Source organism: Peromyscus californicus, unplaced genomic scaffold (assembly GCF_007827085.1).
Source record: "Peromyscus californicus insignis strain IS unplaced genomic scaffold, ASM782708v3 Scaffold_1__1_contigs__length_55948999, whole genome shotgun sequence".
In the NCBI taxonomy this organism is placed as follows: Eukaryota; Metazoa; Chordata; class Mammalia; order Rodentia; family Cricetidae; genus Peromyscus; species Peromyscus californicus.
In genome coordinates this window covers 30,199,118-30,221,396 of record NW_026294492.1, presented here as the reverse complement: position 1 = coordinate 30,221,396, position 22,279 = coordinate 30,199,118, and the positions used below count along the sequence as shown (strand labels likewise).

Here is a 22,279-nt window from a genome sequence, read left to right as displayed (position 1 = left end):
CAATGCACTTACTGTTTATGGCAAACACCTAACTGTGAGTCCTAAATAGTAGTTTCTGACTCAGTAGGTCTGGCTCCAGTTTCCGGATTGATAAAATTTATAAAATATAAAATTAGGCTGGGTGGTGGTGGTGCACGCCTTTAATCCCAGCAGATGGGAGGCAGAGTCAGGTGGAAACCCTGTCTCGTAAAACATACATACATACATATATATATGTATGTATGTTTTACATTGCATCCACCACTACCTCCAAGACCACATTTTGGGAGGTGTCTGTGGGGACTAACGCAAGGCTATACTGCTAGCCAAAACACCTGCTCAATGATAGAACATCCCGACTTAGAATTTAGGAGACCATAGAAGGAAGGAGCTTGGTTTTGTCTCCTGTCATGTGGACCTCCATTAAAGTAGTCTTTAACTAGGATCCACACCAAATTCTCCGTTCATTATTGTTCATAAATTGTTTAAGGAAAATCTGTCTGTGGAACCATGGTCTTACTACCGTCTTTAGTTGGTACAGTATTTCATACTTTACAAAGCGTACTCTCAAACTACCTTGTCGGGTCTGATCTTGATGACGCTGTGAGGTAACCTGCTTCCTAGAAATTATGATCACATTGATTATTTGGGATGAGGGATGGGTCCACAGGCCAGGGCACATGTGGAGGTAGAGAACGATGCAGGAATCAGCTGGCCTTCCACCACGTAGGTTCTAGGGGTGGAATGCAAGTCATCAGGCATGGGGACAAGTGCCTCTGCCTGCTGAGTAACCTCACCAGCCAAAACTTCAGTGCTTTTTCTTTGCGTGTGTGTGTGAGTTCAGGCACGCAGGTGCCAGGCAGCCTTTGTGGAAGTCAGAGGCAACTCGCGAGGAGTTGGTTCTCCCCTGCCATCTTGTAGGATCCGGGCCAAAGTCAAGCCTTCAGGTTAGCAGCTCTACCTGCTGAGCTATCCTGCTCTCCACTCAATGTCTTCCTTTTTACGTCAACTTATTGTTATCTGTATTGGCGTTCTGTCTTCTACATCTGGCACCATGTGCATGCCTGACGCCCGAGGAGACAAGTAGATATCAGATCCCATGGAGCTGGAGTTTCAGACTGTTGTGAGCTGCCATGAGTGAGGGTCCTGGGAATTGAACCTGGGTCCTCTGGAAGAGCAGCCAGTGCTCTTAACTGTTGAGCCATCTCTCCAGCTCCCTAAATATCTTATTTTCATAGATAAGAAAACTGGAGGCACAGGGGAGCCAGTCCAAAGCAGGCAACTACCTGGTATCGGAGCCTGGGTTAGAACCTAGAGTTCCTACTACCCAGTCAGGTGCGTTTTGCACTAAAGCACACTGTCTTTCTTCCTGCCTCTCAGTGAAGACACTAAGACCGGCTTTAGGTCTTCCGGTCACAGGTGGGGTACAGCAGACTGAAGCCAAATGGTTTTGCTCACCCCAACAACTGAGTACTGACCCCTTTAAGGATATAGTTTCACAGGGTTATCTTGTGCACCTGATGTCCCAGTCCTAGCCCTACCTTAAATACAGATACACACACATTAATACACGTACACAAACATGCATGTGTTACATACACATGCATAAACATGTATATCTACACACACAGCCCCTTTTCACATGAACTCTGCATGATTCTTCCTTGGTGTCTCTTGACCTGATTCGGGTCTTCATGTGTTAGGGAATGCTGGCATATTGTTATTGCTATGTGTTCACACATGAATTAGGGCAAAAAACTCACATTTTTATGACCATGTAAAATAAAAGCATTCTTTCTTTTTTCTTTTTTTTTGGTTTTTCGAGATAAGGTTTCTCTGTGTCGTTTTGGTGCCTGTCCTGGATCTCGCTCTGCAGACCAGGTTGACTTCAAACTCACAGAGATCCTGAGTGCTGAGATTAAAGGCATGTGCCACCACCGCCAGGCATCAAGGCATTCTTAAAGCATGGACTACAAGTCTTCTAAGCTTGATGTAAGGTTCTGCCTGCATCCCTGTTTAATCTGGTACTATTAATTCCCTTCTATTTCCCCTTTTAATGAACTCTCCAGATTACCTAAGATTGATTTGTCTCAGAAATTTTACCCAAGATATTTTTTTAAGGTTTAGAGTCAAGAAACCAGAGACAGAAGAAAAATCTCAGATTCCTGGAGAATGTGAGCGGTTTTGCTAGACTACAGTATTGGGTGTTCTCTGCAGTTTGATTCCTGGAACCCAGGTGGGCAGCAAACTCCAGGGCTTGCCATGATCCATTCCCCTCCTGTTTCTGGGGCCTTCTTTCCATCTTTCCCAGCATGCAAAAAGGAAAAGCATACTCAGTTGTTCTATGCCCGAGTCTTTTTTTTTTAAGCTTCATTACCTGGCTCTTCCCTCATAGCTTCTAAGCAGCTTTTTAAAATTAATTCAGATATTCAATGTACCTAGAGTGCATTCTCTAACATGATCACCCCAAGAGGTTTTAGAGATCCCTCCTATATGCCCCCAGTTCATGGTAACTCCAGGTGCTAAGCCTGTGGGGCATTCTGGACTGTTTATTTCTGAAGCTTCAGTAATTAGCGCACGGAGCTGGTACACAGCAGGCACTGTGTTGCCTGGGAAATCAGATGAGTCTGTAATCAACTTGACCCACTCTCTTGAAATGAGTGAAAAGGTGGAGGCACAGGTGAGTGCTATCATGTTAACGAGCTTAATCAATGGTTTCTGTCACATTGAAAACCTGTGTATCTGCCCAGGAACTGCCTGCCTCTCCGTGGTTGTGGGTTGGAACACACTTTTACGTACTCCAAGGCTTGGAGACACCAGGGACAGCCATCAACATGCCTCAACATTCATCGACGCTAAAGGTGCATTGGCATCAATACAGCCTTTGCTAAGAAAGCAAGCGGAAAATGAATTCTCTTTGCAACCAGCTTCGAAGCCGAGACACTGAGACGGGGCAACTTTGCAAACTTTGCATCCTCCCCGGATACAAAGAAAGACAGGTGGAAGCGGCTGGCTAGCACGCGACGCTCTCGGGATTTTGCACGTTTGGACCAAGAGGTGCACCGAGCAGGCCGTGCATCCTAAAGAAGAAATTAGTTCGCTTCATTTTTTTTTTTTCATTGTCTAGGTGTGCGTCTCTCCCTTCCTCCTGGTGTGTCTCACCTCTCTCTCTCTCTCTCTCCTTGCCCTCCTGCTCTGGGTATGGTACCCGCCCCGCCACTCGCCTTCGAATGCCACCCAGGCAAGTCACCACGCGTGCACGGGCTCCGCCGCCTCCGCGCCCTCCCTCCCCGCCCAGGGAACCGGGGTTGGGGGGTGGGATGGGATTGGGGGGGGTGGCCCTGAGATTCTAGGACCCCCCCGGGGTGGGGTGGGGGGGGAGCGCCGAGGCGGGGCTTCGGCTCGGTTTTACTTTACCCTCCTTACTTCCAAATAGGTCTGTTTTTCGCTTTGGGACCTCTGTTGGGGGAAGAAGGTCCGCGGCGCCCCGCGGGAGGCGGCGGCGGCGGCGGAGGCGGTGGGGCCGTGGGGGGCGACGGCGGCGGCGGCGCGCTCGACCTTGAGCGGCGCGCGGCCGCCGCTGCTGCTGCGCGTGCTGTAGAGGCGCGGGGCCACGCCCTCGGCGGGCGGCGTGCGCGGGAACTCCTTGAGCGAGCGGCTCAGCGGCTTGGCCTTGCCGTGCGCCTGCGCCTGCGCCTGCGCCTGCGCCGCCGCGGCCGCCTCCAGCTTGTAGGCGCTGCTGCTGCTGGCCGGCGACGTGGCGCTCTTGGGCTGCAGCGGCTGCAGCGCGTGCTCGGGCCGCTCGGCCTCCATGGCGAAGCTGACGGGCCTCAGGAAGCAGATGTCCAGGCTGGACTCGGAGGAGGCGGGCGAGCAGTTGTCGAAGAGCGCCGGCGCCTGGAAGGGCTCCTCGTCGTAGGGCGCGGGCAGCGCGAAGATCTCGCCCCCGTACTCGAACTCCTCGTAGCCGGCGGGGACGAAGCCCCGCGCGTCCGGCAGGAGCTCGGGCGGCCCGCGCAGCGAGCGCTCCACGTTGCCCAGCGGCTCGGCCGGGGACGGCTCGAAGTCCATCTCCGGGATGGATTGCAACGGCCCGGCGAGCGCCTTCACGTCCTGCTCGGCCGCGCAGAACTGCGCCGGGGCCAGCAGGCTCTCGGGCCGCTCGTGCTTTCTGCCCTCCATCTCCCAGTCCCCCGGCTTGCCGGGCTGCATGCTCTCCATGAGGCTCTGCTGCTGTTGGCCTTTCTTCGCCGTGGGCATCAGATGTCTTTAAAGGGGGAAACAACACAAGACAGACGATCAAACAGTGCTGAGCTCTCTCCAAGCGCGCAGCCCGAGGCCAGCTCCTCTCCTCCCCTGCCAAGTGCCTTCGTCGTCGGTGACCTACCAAGCTCCACTAACTAACTAGGGAGCTCTCTCAGGAATCCCTAAATCCGCCTGGAAGAGTGGGAACAGCGGCCAGGAAAGGCATCTGTCTCGACTTCCAAGCTAAGTCACTTAGGCATCTCATGGCCGACAGACAAAGGCTGACGTTATCACTGGCCCGGTGGAAGCTCCGAGCCTCCCTGCCACCAGGCAACTCCGAGACATCCCTTTTCAATTTCTCTCCCTTTGCTGTGGCAGCGTCACATACAGAATACTGGAAAGTGAACTTGATACTGCCTCTAGATCTTCCCACATGAACAATTGTGTTCCGAAATAAACTGTTGAACTCTGGATGGTGATAACACAGGATAACAGGATAATCAAGAGTAGCCCTGGCTGTCCTGGAACTCACTCTGTACATCAGGCTGGCCTGATTAAAGGCGTGTGCTACCACCGCCTGGCTAAATGTGGGACCTCTGCAAAAGCACTATATACTTTGTTGTTTTGGTTTGGATTTCGTTTTGTTTTGTTTGAGGATAAACTCAAATGTGTAAAATTTACATTTCTATAATAAACTTTTTAAAAGTTTCGTGGCTGTAAAGTATCTTGATTGTGATCTCAAATGAACACCCACAAAACATTAATACAATGTAAAAGCTACCTGAATTTACCCAGGGTCTCTAGAGTTTTGTTGTCTGGGAGCATACAGCAATGTTTACAGTTTAACAACATAGCACACCCATCAAATAGGATTTTTGTTGTTTTGCTTATTTAACAGACAGATATAAATGAACTACTGTACGCTGACCAAAATTTTTATTCTATTTATTTATATTTTAATTCTTCACCAGAAATGTATATGGACGCATATGTGATACTAACACTGAGTATCTTTTTTTAAAAAAAGATTTTATTATTTATTATGTGTACAGTGTTCTGCCTGCATATATGCCTGCATACTAGAAGAGGGCACCAGATCTCATTACAGATGGTTGTGAGGCACCATGTGGCTGCTGGGAATTGAACTCAGGACCTCTGGAAGACTAGCCAGTGCTCTTAACCTCTGAGCCATCTCTCTAGCCTCTAACACTGAGTATCTTAAGGGATTGCAAGACATCGATCTTACAATGAAACTTAGGACTCACATTTACAGATCTGAAAAAAAAAGTGACCTTACACCAATACTCTTATTTTGGAATATTGATACTTTTATTTTCCCTACACAGAGTGTAGTAACAGCCATAGTTTTGCCTGGGTATAATGCAGACCTTTCCCCCTCTGTTTACTGTACACTGCTTCAAGAGCTGAAGGAACTCACAAAGTGAATTTCTACTTTCCACCCGTTAGCACTTTCTAACTCTGCCTCTTAGCGTTCTCTGGGATCCAAGCATCAGATCAGCTGCTCGGCTGTTAATATAGCAACAGATGCTCACGTGACAGCAGGGGCGGAACTGGGCGCAGGAGGGTAGGGCTGGAGCATTTCTTCTGAGTGGATCCCACTGTCACGGACAGCCTCTGGGCCCCCGGTGGGTGAAGCATCTTGGCCAGCATTGGCACACTGGGAAGCCAGCCCTTTGTACAGCTTTGCCATAGACGACCTAAGAGAACGGAAATAATAAATCTCAGGTTGCACATTCTAGGAGACTGGCTCTCTGAACTCAGAGATTATGCTATGAAAAATAGATTTGCCTCTCAGATGAAGCTCTCTGTGATGGGTTCTCTATCCCCGGAGCCCTCTATAAGCCAGGTTGCTTACATAAATAGCTGGCAGTTGGTTGAAAAGAGCTTGGGGATACAGGAAGGTACTGAGACACACCTGTCAGGAGGACACTGGGTCAGGAGATGCTGGCTTTCTAGCTGGAAACCCCTAGAGAAATGATAGTGTTCTCCAGATGGACGGGGTGTTTAAGGAAATCCAGAAGCTCTGCTATGGGTTGCTTCTATTCCCTGAGGCCCAGATGATGCCCACTCAAACTGTGACATCTATTCAGACACACCCCAACACTTTTATCCCCACCGCTCTTTAACACCTAACTTACTCTTCCTTGTCCGGCTCTAAGACTAAGCCCCACGTGACAGGTTTTGTTCACTGTGGTATATTCACTGGGCACAACAGTACCTAACACACAACAGGTGTTCAGTGAACGTTTATTACATTCATGAAGGCAACTGTATTCAGACCTTTAAACTGCAACTTTGAACCTGGAAAGTTAAGGGAAGCAACACAGGAGGGAACAAGAGAGCCAAGGTGCTTTTCTTCTAGTTACTTCCACCAGGCCATAGTGTCTCCCTCCCGTGGCCAGCCTAACCGCCCCCCCTCTCTTTCCTTCTGCCTCACTTCATCCCATTCCAGCCACTCAAGTGCCTGGTCTGTCCCCTCTTCGCAGAAACCTTTGTCAGGCGCTGCACCGTCACAACCTTACTTTTTGAGCTTCTTCCGTTTCTGAATAAGCAGCTCTTCGTTGCATTGAAACAGCAGGGTGTAATGAGAGATAAACACGCGGAGGCGCTGGACACACACGAGCAGGAGATAGTAGTCGGGGTGTTCCTGCTCTGTGAACCTCAGAACATTCTGGATGGAAGGGGAAAGGAATCAGGGGTGCGCAGTTAGGCTGAGAAGTTGCTTAATCTCTTCTGTACCTCACTTTGAGCTACTGTGAGTTCAAACCAAATCAATAGAAACAACCCAAACACTGGTCCATCTATCCAGTCGGCTGGTTTATTTCCCAAAGGTTCAAGTGCTGGAAGCTTAATGTACAGTGTAATGATTATTTTTTCTAAAGGTGGTGGGACCTTTAAGAGGTGGGACCTAATGAAATGTGATCGGGTGCTGACCTTACTCATGAAGGAATTAACGCTGGTTTTAAAAGAGTGGGTTCTTATGGGGGAAAAATAGTTACAGGAAAGTCAGCCTGGGCACCACCCCCTTATTTCACACTGTGTGACCTGTCATTTTTACCTATGCTCCCACTGTGTTTACCATGAGAGGGGTCACCAGACACCAATGCCAGCACCATGCTTTTGGGTCTCCAAAACTGTGGGCTAAAATAAACCTCTTCCCTTTGGAAAATACTCAGCCTCAAGTATTTTGTTATAGTAGCACAACATGGAACAAAAGACCGTCTGTGCTACTATAGTGGGATTGAGGAAGCTAACATTCAATGACTATATTATTTACTTGTTGAATACTTCCGATTGCCAGAAGTTAAGCAATTTTATATTCATTATCTTCTTTAGTGTTTACCACAACCCAGTTAGATAGGAACAGTAATTCCCTCTATATAATAAGTAAGGAAACTGAGATACTGAATTTGGTGATCTTCTTCAGGTCACACATCTAATAAATGATAGAAGAAGGATTTCAATGCAAACTAGAGAGCAGCCCCCAGACCTTTTTACCTAGTGTTTGCAAGACCTGAGCTTCAGGCTGAGGTTTTTGCCTACTAGGTGTGTTATCGTGAACACAGTACTGTGACTTCTTTGGTCCTCCATGTCCTTATGAAAAATGGTAATAATACCTGTTTGGTGAAACTGTTGAAAGGATCCATAAGATAATTACTGTGAGAAAATGTTTTTAGGACATAAAGCCATATCCGGGTGAAAAGCTCAATATTGATTCTCCGCTGCTTCTAGCTGAGGTTAATTACAAGCATTTCTAGGATGTTTTCACTGAACTATTTAAGATCAGTCAACCCTTAAATCAGAGCAGATGGGTATCAGGAGGAAGAGGTGTTACTAGTAAAAAGTTGTTAAACTCAACTCCACATCCTCTACAGGCTCCATAGGAAAATTATATTAAGAATTTGTTCATCGGCTCCTCATGACTCATTGGTAACATAAAGCATGAACAATGTATGCTAGAACTGTGACCCAAGTCAAGTAGAAGCCATCAGGATAGTAGTTTAGTGGGTATGTTAAGCAGAAATTAAGAAGTCAGAGGTGACATTTAGATGGTTGTAGAACCAAAGAGGAGGGGACTGAATAAGGTACTTAGATGTTATAAAGAATGTTTATAAAAGATCCTGGACCCCCAGAAGTGAAGATTGCTGGTACATAAAGATAGAACTTCAAAGACAAGTATTATAAATCAAAAAATTCAAGAATAGATTTTAGCTCATTCCACAGTATGGTATGGTGTAGTGCGGTGTAACCATAACAACCTAAGCCATGTGACTGCTTTTTAGAAATACTAATGAGTCCTTGAGCCTTTATAGTATTTTGCTAATTTGGAAGCCAAAAACAATGTAAAAGTCTGTTGGCTTGTTCCAGCCAGGCTCACCTGGAGATGTATCAGATATTCCGGGATGCGTTGCACTATGTGAAAGAACAGGGTGTAGATGTCGGATTTAATCTCCTCATCACCCTGAATGAAAAAAAGGTTGGAGTGACTCTTCAGCACTGCAAACGCAACACCAGAGATTCCTCCCACCAGGCAGGAAATGCTTATTTCCAAAGCATTTTCTTTCCAGATTGTCACGAAACATTGCTCTCTCCCCCTGGAGAGGCCGCATGTTCAGGGTCATGCCCAAAGAGACAACTCTTCTCATACAGGGAACATAACACATACTTCTTTTAAATCGATCCAAGTTTCCAAACCGCTCCTTCCTTTCCCAGCCCTTCTAAGTTCAGTGCTAGACAGCAATAGGCACTCAGTAAGCTGGACTTGAATTAATGAATGCATGACGGTTTTCCAGCAAGTCACCTGCTAATAGACGCTAAGAGTGCACCAGAGCCTCTCAAGAGTGGAGACAGGAAAGTGCTCAGATATTGGTCAGTAAGCCTACAAGCAGAAAATACAATGGTCTCCCCATCTGTAACGTCCTTTCTCTTCCTTTTTGCAGACATTCACTGAATGCTAGCATGCCTTGGTTGGGAGGTGAAGTAGGAAGTAAGACATGGATTCTCATCTCCTGTGAGATGCAATTACTCTCAGCTTTAGGGCTCTGATACACAATTTGCTTGTTGACTTAAAAAAAACAACCACAACGTACATGTAGATATGCATATCAAACTCTAATATATCATTGAAGGGGCCGTGCTTAAAGGAGCGTGATGGAGCCACGTGACAAAGGATGGTTGGAACCCAGTACTGAGACTCATATTTTCTGAGCCTGAAAACAGCGCACACGCTGCGTGCTGAAGAACTCTGGAAGGCCTATTTGCTTTGTCTGTCATTCAATGGGTCACTAAAGCATTGCACAGAGCAGAGCAATGGCTCTGATCCTTGATCAGACTCCTTTAACCCAGAAGAGGGGCATCTGTCACATGTTCAAGGCACTCCTCAGCCTGGAAAAGAAGCTCGCAGGGCACCTACTGTACCATGGAGTGGATCAGCAACGTGATAGAGATGGTGTGTAAAAGAAGGACAGCATGTGCCTAGAGTCAACTTACCTCCTTCAGAACCACAACATGAACCAAGGAGATGCATTCGGGTAAATCCCTCAGGTAGGCAACATAATAATCCAAGAAATTATTCTTTAAAACAAACACAAAAATGCATGGTAAGAACCCGAAAACAGGAATGACATTTTTATAGCAGCACGAACATAAAAAGGAAGTAGAATTCAGAGAATATTTTATTTATTTATTTATTGTTCTTTCGAGACAGGGTTTCTCTGTGTAGTTTTGGTGCCTGTCCTGGATCTCTCTCTGTAGACCAGGCTGGCCTTGAACTCACAGAGATCCGCCTGGCTCTGCTTCCCGAGTGCTGGGATTAAAGGCGTGTGCCACCACCACCCGGCTCAGAGAATATTTTAATAATTTATCAACTATGTTCTTTATTTGCTCTTGGAGGTTTTCTTCATCTTCTTTATAAAGATTTATTTTATGTGTGTTGAGCGTTTGTCTGCATGTATATATGTACCCCATGTAAGTGCCTGGTGCCCTCAGAGGCCAAAAGGTATCAAATAGCCTGGAACTGGGGTTACAGATGGTTGTGAGTGACTGTGTAGATTATCATAACCAACCCCGATCCTCAGCAAGAGCAGCAAGTGCTGCTCTTAACCTCTGAGCCATCTCCCCAGTCCCTTGTTAATCTTTTGAAAGAGTCTTCTGTTTCCTTGATGTTTAGACGTGTGTGATGGAACGTATACATGTATAATCTTAGCACTTGAGAAGAAGAGGCAAGAGAACCAGGAGTTCAGGGCCATCCTCAACTACATAGCGAGTTCAAGGACAGTCAATGATTCATGAGACTATGTCTATAAAAAAATAGTTTTGGTTTTAAGATAAACATTACTACAATGTGGGAGCCAAAATCCAACAGTTCTACCTTCGTGACAAGAGAGTAGTGAAGTCCAGGCGGTGGTGGCGCACGCCTTTAATCCCAGCACTCGAGAGGCAGAGGCAGGAGGATCTCTGTGAGTTCGAGGCCAGCCTGGGCTACAGCGTGAGTTCCAGGACAGGCTCTAAAGCTACACAGAGAAACCCTGTCTCGAAAAACTTAAAAAAAAAACAAAGAGAGAGAGAGAGAGAGAGGAGAGAGAGAGAGAGAGAGAAGGGAAGAACTTAGGGTTGTGTAGGTTAAAGTACTCTTAAATTGTTAAATGAGAAAAATACATATTTTGTATGTATAATTGCTTTTCACAGTATTCATCTATAATCCATATGAGAAGCTTCACACAACCCAGCAGTTCTCAATGTTTTCAGCTAGTTGCCTATTTTAACTAATGCATATTCACCAATGCAGTTTTCCTTCAAGAAAACAGTTCATAGCTTCCGAAGTTATTTCCCCGTATGTATAACTCCTAGCTCCAAAAAGCATGCTGAATGCAAGCAAAGGTGATACTAGAGACATGGCATTACATGTACTGTCTTCTACATAAGTAAATAAGGTGTAAATTTGTATTGTTTTCTGCTGCTAAGAAACGTTGATGAAGATGCAGGCAAGCACTGATTCATGGGCCAACTTTAATTGCCTCACACACTATTTAAAAATAAGAACATTTTACATAAAACTCTCAATCTCATTTCTTTTAAAACAACAATCTAATAACTCTAGTCTTTCCTAAATAATAATTGGACAGATCTGAGTAGCTATTCTTTGTATCAAAACAATTGCTGTCTACTCCATCAAATTCCCATCAATCCACATTGTTTTAACTCAATTCATTGTATTATATACACCATTGTCTGATCCTGGGGACATTTGGGTTTTCAACTTCTGGTCTGAATATGTTCTTGGTATAACATTAAAGAGAGTTCAAAATTCAGCACTTTTTTAAGGAATTGAAACAAGAGACATTTAAGACAAACAGCCATCTATCTTATTTAAAAATCTATAAAGAATGAAAATTATATATGAAAAAAATATATACTCTACCTCATGTTTATTTTATATGATATACACAAGCATATATGATATATATTATCAAGCATGTATATACTTGTATATATGATATATATGCACATGTATATAAAAATCACATGTATAAATCCATATACACATATATATGCATAGTCAATAGAGGCCACAATAGTATACTACAAAGTCATGAATCAGGAGGTAGGAGACGTAACAGGGTTCCAGTCATAGATAACCAACTACCTTGCCAGCCGGGTGATTTCAGCAAAGCCTTTGAATCTCCAGGAACCTACCCCATTAACTGTAGCATGAGCAGGTTAGACTTGGTATCAGAGCTTCTAACTCTGAAATGTGCTAATTCTTGCTTCTCCATTAGGAGAAGCAGATGAGTGAGACACAAATCCATTCAGAGTACAGAGGGGGAGACACCTTACCTCATCATTTGTCAACTTCAGGAATAAATCTCCAAGGACTCCTTGGCGTGGCCATTTCAGGACCCTCTCCTGCAGGGCATGAAGCAAATCCAAGTGCTGCTGGACAAGGTAGCGCAAGGAGCCAGGGAAGAGGCTTGAGACAGAACAAAGGGAGAATTACAGAGAGAACCCCATAAGAATAAACACAGCAGGCGCCATTTTCAATCACTCAAAACACCCTCACAGATCTGTATTTAGATTTTACATTTCTTTTCAGCAAAGAAGCTATCCTCAGACAATTAGATAAGGCCCCTTATGCAAACGTGAATTAACCAAACAATAAAGACTACATCACAGGAATGACCTGCTAAAAACCACCCTGGGAGCCGGGCGGTGGTGGCGCACGCCTTTAATCCCAGCACTCGGGAGGCAGAGCCAGGCGGATCTCTGTGAGTTTGAGGCCAGCCTGGGCTACCAAGTGAGTTCCAGGAGAGGCACCAAAACTACACAGAGAAACCCTGTCTCGAAAAACCAAAAAAAAAAAAAAAAACCACCCTGGGACAGTTTCATGTATGCCACACTCTGTAGAAATCCTAAAGGAATCCTTTTCAGTGTTTTCGATTCCAAAACATTGATACCCAAACAATCTATTCTTAGCTACTGGCTAGAAGACTGCCACTTGAGTCAGTGGTAAGGTTTGGCTAACATTGGCGGCTGGAAGCTCAGGGGAGTTGAGACATAAAGGAGCTTGCAAATATTTTTCCTTCAGCTCCAAAGAGGCAAACTGGGCAAGGATGCTCTGTTGTCTGTATTCTGCAGACTACAGGCTAGTCAACCACTTCCTCGTGTTTTATAGAGCCTCTTTCCTACTTCAAATCTCTTTCCTCTACCAGCGTGTGCACCTGATTGATTGATTGATTGATGATTGATTAATTTTGATTTTTTTCCAGACAAGGTTTCTCTGCGTAACAGCCTGGGCTGTCTTGAACCTCACTTTGTAGACCAGGCTGGCCTCCAACTCACAGACATCTGCCTGTCTCTGCCTCTCAAGTGCTGGGATCAAAGGCATGCACCACCACGCCCGGCTGTGTGTCTCATTTTTAACCCCCAGAGGAAATGAAGAAGTGAGAAGTCAGAGGCTGGGGGTGGAGAAAAGAGAGACAAAGAGAATCATCTAAGCCTTAGATTCTAAGGGAAAGGGGAGCCCGGACTAGAGAAGGATAATATAAAGAGTGTCTCCAGAAGCAAGTCAAGAAGCAGAAGACTATGGAATTAGCTACACAACAGCACGGCTCTGAGCTCTTAATTGATGGCTCAGGGAAATTCCCAGTAGATTTCCTTATGCTTCCAACACAATACATTAACAAAGATATGATGGCTTACTTGTCTCTCTCACAGCTGAACTTATTTAAACATTTCCCAGGGGTATGATGGATGCATGTGTGTAGCCCATAGAGGTGATTTGGCCACAAGCAGACCTCTGTCATTAGACAGGATGTCGGATTCTGAGGAGGTTCCCCCCACCCTTTTCTAAGCAAAGCAAAGACTTCCACGGAGCTGTGGCTCAGAGAAGAGACAAACACCAGAATAGGGTTCTGAGTTCTCTTCTGAGAAATGCGAAGAAACCCGCCACTGCCGAGATCCACTTTAGTCTCCTGGTCCATGAGTGCTGGCAGACACAAAGCCAGCTGGCCCTAAGACAAATGGAGAGGCCTCCTGATCTGTGCTCTCACTCACAGCAAAGTGCTCTTGGAAGGTCTAAATAATCAGTTCAGACCAGAGAGGGATTCGGAACAGAGGCTAGGGAGCAGGCAGGCTGGGAGAAGACCTGAGCCTGGCTGAATTCCAAGTGATTCCACAGAGCAAAGCTGCATCCGCAGAAGCTCCAGATACAAAAGACTTCTCCCCCCCTTTTCCAGGCCTGACTCCCAGATGCAATATTCCAGGGTTCTATTTTTTTTATTATGCAATATCAATGGTTTCTGTAGCTTTCAAAGTTCTCTGTCCCCTCCCCAATATAGTAATTAAATAGTGACGAAAACAAAATCAAAGGCATCGAGGAAAATCCACTTATAGTTTCAAATCAGTTAAGTTGTCCTTGCCAATTCAGAATTGGGCCAAAATAATGCCTGGCTTTAAGAGCAGCGGTTTCCAACCACACCGAACCACACCGAATGGATTCCGATAATTAAACACGTGCAATCTGCAGTACAGAGCTCGTCACGTCTTGGAAGATGTGGCCCTGAGTTCAGCTCATTGGAGGAAACAGCAGTCCTTCCCACAGGTGTCCTCAGGACTGCTCGATCTTAAAATGAGGCACACCGGAATAAGCCCAGAACCCTAAGTTCTGTAACGTTCTCGCACATGGCCCCCAGGTTCCACCTAGGCTTCCTCAGGCAGCAAGTGCCCTACAGCTCCCAGGGTTCAGAATACACAGGGCTGGCTTGAAACGACTGAGGACTCTCTTGAGCAATTCACTTGTTTTCTAGGGAAATCCTAAGGGTGTATTTTATAGGTCTGAGAAGATGTGGCAATGTCAGGTTTGAGGGTCTGGTTCTCACCGCTAACTTCACCCCGGGTTGTTTCCAGCCGGGTGGTAAGCGCTGACACCTTGTGGTTTGTGATGAGGGAAGTCAGCAAATAAATTCTCAGGGAAGAAATTGCCAATAGATCTATTTAAAAGTGCATCGGGGGGGCGGTGGTGGCGCGCGCCTTTAATCCCAGCACTCGGGAGGCAGAACCAGGCGGATCTCTGTGAGTTCGAGGCCGGCCTGGGCTACCAAGTGAGTTCCAGGAAAGGCGCAAAGCTACACAGAGAAACCCTGTCTCGAAAAACCAAAAAAAAAAAAAAAAAAAAAAAAAAGTGCATCGGGGTCTCAGAAGAGCTTGCAAAAAAGAACTATAGCAGGAAAAAGAGGATGATGAAACCCAGGACGTAGGATAGAAAAAGCCAACACTGCCAGAGCCAGGACAAGACACTGCACTTTGAGTAACAACACTCCGAGTTGACGCTTTGTGCTGCTTGACCGATGAAGAGCAAAAAGACGGTTACCTTGACAACCAACATGAACAGCATTGTCATGGATGTGGTGGAATAAGGATTACCTTACCTGTATTGGAGATTATATAATTGTCTTTTTTTTTTTTTTTAATCTCATAAGAGTAGAGATCCACTCAGTCCTCAGTGATAGGTCGTGAGAGAACACCAGAGAGTCAGGAAGTGACTAGACTAAGTAAAAAAGACTTGACTATTCAGGGAGCTAGGAACATATTTAGCATCCTGGTTTGACACATCGACTGAGACCTGAAGTAAGACTTGCTGGACTCTTCAAGAGAACAGCCTGGGTTCTGAAATAGGAAAGGATACATTCATGCATCTGGTTCTTCAAAAACCCTCACATATTACTGTTGGTAAGGATGGTGTCCTAGAGGCCATGAGACCCTTAGAAAAACCGATGGGCCTGGAAAAAGCTCAGGGGACGGGTCAAAATGGCCTGCATTTAACTTCTGGCACTAACGGGCCATGTGGCTGTGAGCATCTCCAGACCTTAGAGTCTTCCTCTACAATGTAGAAATCACAGGGTTCTGGCCATTCTTTTTCCAGTGTGGAGATTGCACCCAGGGCCTCCTGGATGGTAAGTGTTCTGCCCTGGGGCTACATGCGCCAGTGCGGGCGAGGAGTCATGGAGTTCCAGATCACATGTAGAGCATAGGACCCAGGACACTGTTCCAGGGTATGTGTTTCTTTCCTGCTTTTATCCGAAAGCCCCAAATTTATGGAAACTAGAAAAAGACACTGCTGCTTAGGATCTTAGGTAGCGAAGCAAAGCCACACTAAAAGGTAGATTCCCTTTCTATTTGAGTCATGGAAACTGGGCGTGTGCTTGGCAAAACAAAAAAAAGCTAAAGTCCAGAACCTTCCCAGAGCCCTGGAGGAGAACGTGGAAGAGTAAGCCAGGCTATGCTGGGGTCTCCGGGCCGGAAATCAAGTGGTCAGATGGGGTAGGAAGAGAAAGATCAGGCCACTGTGGAAAGGTGAGGCAAGAGTCTAGAGCCGTCATTATAAGTCAAGGGTTTGCCATGTCGTGTCTATATTTTGTTTACCTCCATTTTGTGGTAAAAATAATCCTCGGAATCAGTCAAGACCCTTGTGAGTTGGGGAACAGTTCCTCACCTCAGTCATTTAGTTGGGGTGGGCGTTTGGGTGTTTGGGCTTGGGTCGGAGGGCATGTGGCATGGCGGTAAAGTCAAGTAAATGGGAAGAACCGTAAGGAGCAGGACAATGGGAACGTCCTTCGGTAGATTCATAACCGATGAACTGTTTACCGCCTTATAGAAAGAATGCTGAAGGTAATAATATCACATGATCCAGACTTCCCGTTCACAGGATTGTTCTTTTCTTCGCTTCACCCTGCATTAGCTCATCTTTATTACATTAGTCCTTTCCTCCAAGCCTTGCTTTTTTCTCTTTCCTGTTCTCTCCCAACAGAGGGAGTAAAGAGTAGAAGCAGGTACACAGTGTAACATTAGGGCCAGTATGCTGGAAGCACTACTCCCCACCCCCACCCCCAACACACACACACCCCTAGGTGTACACTCTTCCACAGTGCCTGGTGCTATGGGATCACCTGAACGGGAGTTCTTTCTATCAGCCGGTATCATTGTCTAGTACTCAGAACTCCGCCACATCCATTTCCTGGGTCTTCGATGAGGTCTATCATCCCTGAGGACACACACGCCTCGCTTTATTTCTGAACAGACTTGTCACAGACTGAAGGACCCACGGACTGTACTCACTTTCTACCTGCTGAGAACCTAAGTTTGAGACTTGTGGTCACTGCCTATTCTCTTTTCAAAGGCTGTTTCTGGGACTCTCTAGGGCCCAGAATTCCCAAGGTCGAATCGGTGAATGACTTACCTTAAATCCTAGTCAATCTGAAAAGCAAAGGCAATGAGCACACTGGTACCTTCTCTCCTTGGAATTCCTCTTTCCGTCGGAGCCCTGGAACGTTGCCTTTATCTTCAGGATCAGAGAGATGTTGATGACGTATTTCCGCTCAGACTCAAGCAGCTCGAGAGCCACGGTCTGCCTTTTTGCTTTAAAACAAACCCAAGGGGATTTTTTTTGTTAGTCAACTCCCTCCCAAACACTAAGCCAGGCAAGAAATGGATAAAAACACATGGAAAACTCAGTTGGCAGTGTTCCCTAGCATACAAGAAGCCCTGGGCTTCGGTCCCAGCACCACATAAACCAGGCTTGGTGGTGCACACTTGTAATCCAGGAGTGGAAGGCAGGAGGATCAGAAATCCAAGGTCATCTTCAGATATGTAGCCAGCCTGAGCCCCTTGAGACAAAATAGAAAAAAGGAAGTGAAGGCAAGGAGGTGGACGGAAGGAGAGAGAGAAAGGCATCAGCATATTTGGGCAAGATGAAAAGCAGAATGGAGACAAGAGATTTATGCAGCAAAGCAAAGGACACAGAATCATGTGTCCGCAGACTTAGAACCCGCTAAGAAGCAGTAGAGGCCGAGGGACCGGAGACATGAGTGGCCGGAAGCAAGTGAGGTAAATCTGCATAAACTGCAGGAGCCTCCAGATTGAACTTGCAGAATCCCACAAGAAATGGGAGAAACAGCACCATAGAGAAGGCCTAGCCTGAGCTAAAGATGAAGACAGAGTGAGCGGCTAAGAGAAAGAGACACCCCTTGACCACATTCGCCTTCAGGTCCCAGAGTGCCAGCAGCCAGGCTTAAACACTCTTGGCAGGAAACTGGGCAGCCTGCCACTTGATACATTGAACTTCCCAAGTAGGACAGGAGACCCTAAGACATGGACCTAGAGAGATCACTTACCAATATGTAAATTTGCCACCGTATTATTAAAGCATATTTATAATGAAGCTCACTATTGACAAACTTGGATAATACAAAATTCCAGGTTATTTGAGGGGTGGGGTGTTTTTTCTTTCTTTCTTTTGGGGGATAATCTTTCTTGAACACATCAATAATTAAGGATACTGCGACATTTGAATAAGGATATGCCATGGGAGAGAGAAGATGAATACACATGTATGTGAAAATTAAATCTTACAATTAATATTCTCAAAAAGATATGCAAAATATTCTAGCCATTTAACAATTACTGGATGCTATTTTAAAAAAAGAAACATCTTGACATTTTTTTAAAAACATAGACAAACTTAAGGGTGGCTGGAGTCAAAGGCATCTCCCCTCACTCTCTCCCAAAGGAAGCCAAGCACAGAAGAGAAAAGGCACACTGAAGGAAAATCTGGCCCATGAAAAAATGAAGTCAGGGAATCTAACATTAAATTACAAGCTTCAAAGAAAAGAAAAACTATGGCTGGATGATATTACAAAATTAATGGGGAGGGGGGACATGTGTTATCAGGACATGTGTTAGCAGAGGAGATGCCTGTTATCCTCTGCATAAATAATGAATTAATGGGGAGGGGGGCATCCCAGGACATGTGTTACCAGAGGAAAGGCCCGTTATCCTCTGCATAAATAACGAAAAAGATCCCACATCATCACAAGGACCACCACAGCCGTGTGAAGCTGTAGCCCTCTGGGTATAAAGAGAAGACCCTAAAAGTTAATGGAGGGGCCAGCAAGATGGCTCAGAGAGTAAAGGCACTTGCTGCTAAGCCTGACGGACCTGAGTTCCATCCCCAGGGCCTACCAGGTAGAAAGACAGGACTGCCTCTCAAAAGCTGTCTCTGGACCCCAACCCATGCCCCATAGTGTTTGTGTACCTGCTCAAAGAAATAGGTGTGTGCGCATGTGTGTGTATATGCATACGTATACGTATATGTATATATAATGTAGTATAATATATATAAATATATATATATAATAGATTCAATTCCTGGTTTTAAAAAATGTTACCAGACAGAAACAGTGGGTAATATTCAAAGACTGAAGATGAGAGCAATGTCGGGCTCTCCCATGGCAACATTAAGAATTGCTTCACGCTGATGAGAGAAAATGGTTTCCCACTAAGCCAGGATGACAGTAGTGTAATGGGCCACAGGTGGGGTGAGGTGTCTGAGGTCTCTCAGCAAAATGCTTTAAAGATAAAAAAGATAGAAATGATAGAGGTTTTGTTACATTAAGAAAAACAAAAACCTCAGGACTGGTTGTGAGCTGCCATGTGGGTGTTGGAATCAAACTCGGATCCTCTGGAAGAGCAGCCAGTGCTCTTAACCACTGAGCCATCTCTCCAGTTCTGGATTATGGATTTTTTAAAAATGTGATAATGGCCAGGTGTTGTTGGTGCACACCTTTAATCTCAGCATTCAGGAGGTAGAGCCAGGTGGATCTCTGTGAGTTCGAGGCCAGCCTGGTCTACAGAGCGAGATCCAGGACAGGCACCAAAACTACACAGAGAAACCCTGTCTCAAAAAATACCAAAAAAAATGTGATAATGACATGCAGTGTGGTTAATAAAAAAGAACAAACTACTGAATGAATTACATGCAACAATGATGAATTTCAAAAACACGTATTAAGAGAAAGATACCAGGCAAAAAAAGAATACACAAAGTATTATCCCATTTATATGAAGTTTGAGGACAGATGAAACTACACAGTAGTTACAGTGGTTCTTTACACAGATGTTAACTAACATGAAGCATGGGAGAAATTCCTAGCATAACAGAAATGTGTATGGTGATCTTGATAGTGATCACAGTCAATATTCCTATGTCAAAAGTCAAGCTGAGAGGGTGAGTCAGTTCTCCTTAAAGTTATGGCCCCCAATGGGTCAACAATGCTCCAGTGACAGGCCCCCATAGCCTGGAGCTTACAGGCAGCACAAACTGAATATTTCTATAAAAACAAAACAAAATGAGGACACGAAAGTGTCAGGGAATGGAGCTGTGAAGGGTGGGTCTGTGAGGAGTTAAAGGGTGGGACGGGGGTAAATATGATCAAAATAAACTCTCAAAGAATTAATAAGATATTTCTTTAAATTCATAAGCGGAGGCCCACAAGATTTCTCAGTGGTTAGAGCACTTACCACACAATCTCCATACTCACACTATAGCATGCATCACTGTAAGCACGCACAACTGCACACACACACACACACACACACACACACACACACACACTATACATATACACATACACATTAAAAACTTTTTTAAGTTTAAATGTAGCTCCAAGAATTTTACTCTATGTAAATTATCTTTCAACAAAGTATTGTTTACAAAATAGCATAAAATATGAAGCAAGTTGTGGTGGTTTGAATGAGAATGGCCCCCATAGGCTCATATGTTGGAATACTTGGCCCCCAGTTGGTGGAACTGTTTGGGAAGGATTGAGGGTGTGACCTTGTTGGAGGAAGTGTGTTACTGGGGGCGGGCTTTGATGTTTCAAAGGACTCCCGTGATTCCCAGTGCTCCCTCTCTCTGACTCGTGGTTGTGAGTCAGAATGTGAGCTCTCAGCCTTGACGTTGCTCCACCATCGTGACCTGTAACCCCCTGAACCTGGAAGCCAAATTAAATGATGTCTTCTATAAGTTGCCTTGGTTGCAGTGTTCTACACAGCAATTTAAGGAATTAAGGACACGAGTACCAAGAGAAACTGTCAGAAAGAATTCAAAGTGGCGGGGGCCGGGCGGTGGTGGCACACGCCTTTAATTCCAGCACTCGGGAGGTAGAGGCAGGTGGATCTCTGTGAGTTTGAGGCCAGCCTGGGCTACAGAGTGAGTTCCAGGACAGGCTCCAAAGCTACACAGAGAAACCCTGTCTTGAAAAACCAAAAAAAAAAAAAAAAGAATTCAAAGTGGTGGCTCATGTTCCTTGTTAATAAAAATTTAAAAGCTTTTAGTTCCATTTAATTTTCATGTATTTGATTGAAAATAATATTAAGAAAAATGACCTCCCCCCAGATGTGGAGACTGCTATTGTCAGTGCTCACTTACTATATGAAGGAAAGGAAGGATAGAGAAAAAAGGAGGAAGACAAGAACTTGTCGCAGTGTGTGATATCTTGGTGGCAGATTATTAATAAATGATTGGCATATGACAAACTCTATATCCCTGACTAAATAGATATTCCAAGAACCTTAGCTTTTTTTTTTTTCTATTTTGCCGAAGCACCACAATACAGAATGTCACAAATACCCAGAATCAAGGTGGTGGTCCCACCAGGGTATGTGACCTCTGCTGCGTCCCTTCACCGCTGTAGGCATTAGGGGCTTCATCCCGAAAAGATACAAGGTGGTGTCCTGTGTTCACTCCATCCACACTGCTTGGTGGGGGTCTAGTCCTTCTGCTCCAAACCCTTGTACGCCTCATCCTTCCATATTTCCACCCACATCCCCCCTCAGAACTTACCAGCTAAAGAGGTTTCACATAAAACGTTTTCCAAGGAGCTGTGTCTGCCCTGGCCAGCCTCCTTGAGTTTATCTGGGTGATCTTTTGTGACATGTTCCTCGGCCCACTCTTTGCCATCCTTAGGCTGTCTCCACAGGCCCGGTGTGTGATAGCCCTTGGACTGGATCTCAGCTGAGAGAGAGGGCTTAAGGCTTTCGTCTGCTTCTGGATTTGCTGGGTTCCCTCCTGAAAAACAATGCCTGCTAGAAAGAACTTTCTTTTTTTTTTTTTTTTTGAGAAAGAAAATAGTGCTTGTTACTAACTCTTAATATACTGCTAGATGGATGTGTATTGATATATCAATGAAGCATTAAACATTTCCCAAACTGCAAGCAGTCACCTCTCTCTTTTTCTGGTCCGTATGTCTTCTGTTTTGTTTTTGTGTCTGTTTTGTACACAGACACCACAAAATAAGGAAGTTTTTTTAAAACCCCACCATGGTAGTACAATGCCTGTCATAATTTGGGAGATAGAAAGCAGGAGGGTCAGGAACTCAATGGTGTCCTTAGCTTTGTAGAAAGTTCAGGGCCAGTCAGGCTACACACATGAGACTGTGACTCAGTAGATCAGACTGCTAGACTAGAAACTGTGTGATACAGTGTGATTTAAAGCAGCAGGGTTGACTCCCTGTAGCTGCTTGCTTTCAGGTAAACACAGGAGGTGTCTGCAGCACTGTTAGGCGGAATACAGCAGGAAGAGAGGGGCAGGTACCAAAGACATCTGGGTGGCAGAGGATGTCCTGTTTGCTATTTAGTCCCTTTATCCTACGGATGCTAAGCTGGAAGAAACGGGAAAAGGAAAGAATGGAGGGAAGATAAA

General features: G+C 45.3%; 1 protein-coding gene across 5 annotated transcripts in view; it reads right to left on the bottom strand.

Moving 5' to 3' along the window:
* Arhgef33 (Rho guanine nucleotide exchange factor 33) overlaps positions 1 to 22,279 on the bottom strand; it is a 101,529-nt gene that overhangs the window by 19,456 nt on the left and 59,794 nt on the right. For all 5 annotated transcript variants that reach the window (XM_052746365.1, XM_052746367.1, XM_052746370.1 and 2 more), the window contains 8 exons: positions 21,422 to 21,646; positions 17,028 to 17,157; positions 12,082 to 12,214; positions 9,736 to 9,819; positions 8,624 to 8,707; positions 6,768 to 6,916; positions 5,778 to 5,942; positions 3,397 to 4,246 (listed from right to left, as the gene is read on the bottom strand). In XM_052746365.1, coding sequence (XP_052602325.1) covers positions 3,397 to 4,246; positions 5,778 to 5,942; positions 6,768 to 6,916; positions 8,624 to 8,707; positions 9,736 to 9,819; positions 12,082 to 12,214; positions 17,028 to 17,157; positions 21,422 to 21,646 — 1,820 coding nt within the window. The remainder of the gene's footprint in view (positions 1 to 3,396; positions 4,247 to 5,777; positions 5,943 to 6,767; positions 6,917 to 8,623; positions 8,708 to 9,735; positions 9,820 to 12,081; positions 12,215 to 17,027; positions 17,158 to 21,421; positions 21,647 to 22,279) is intronic.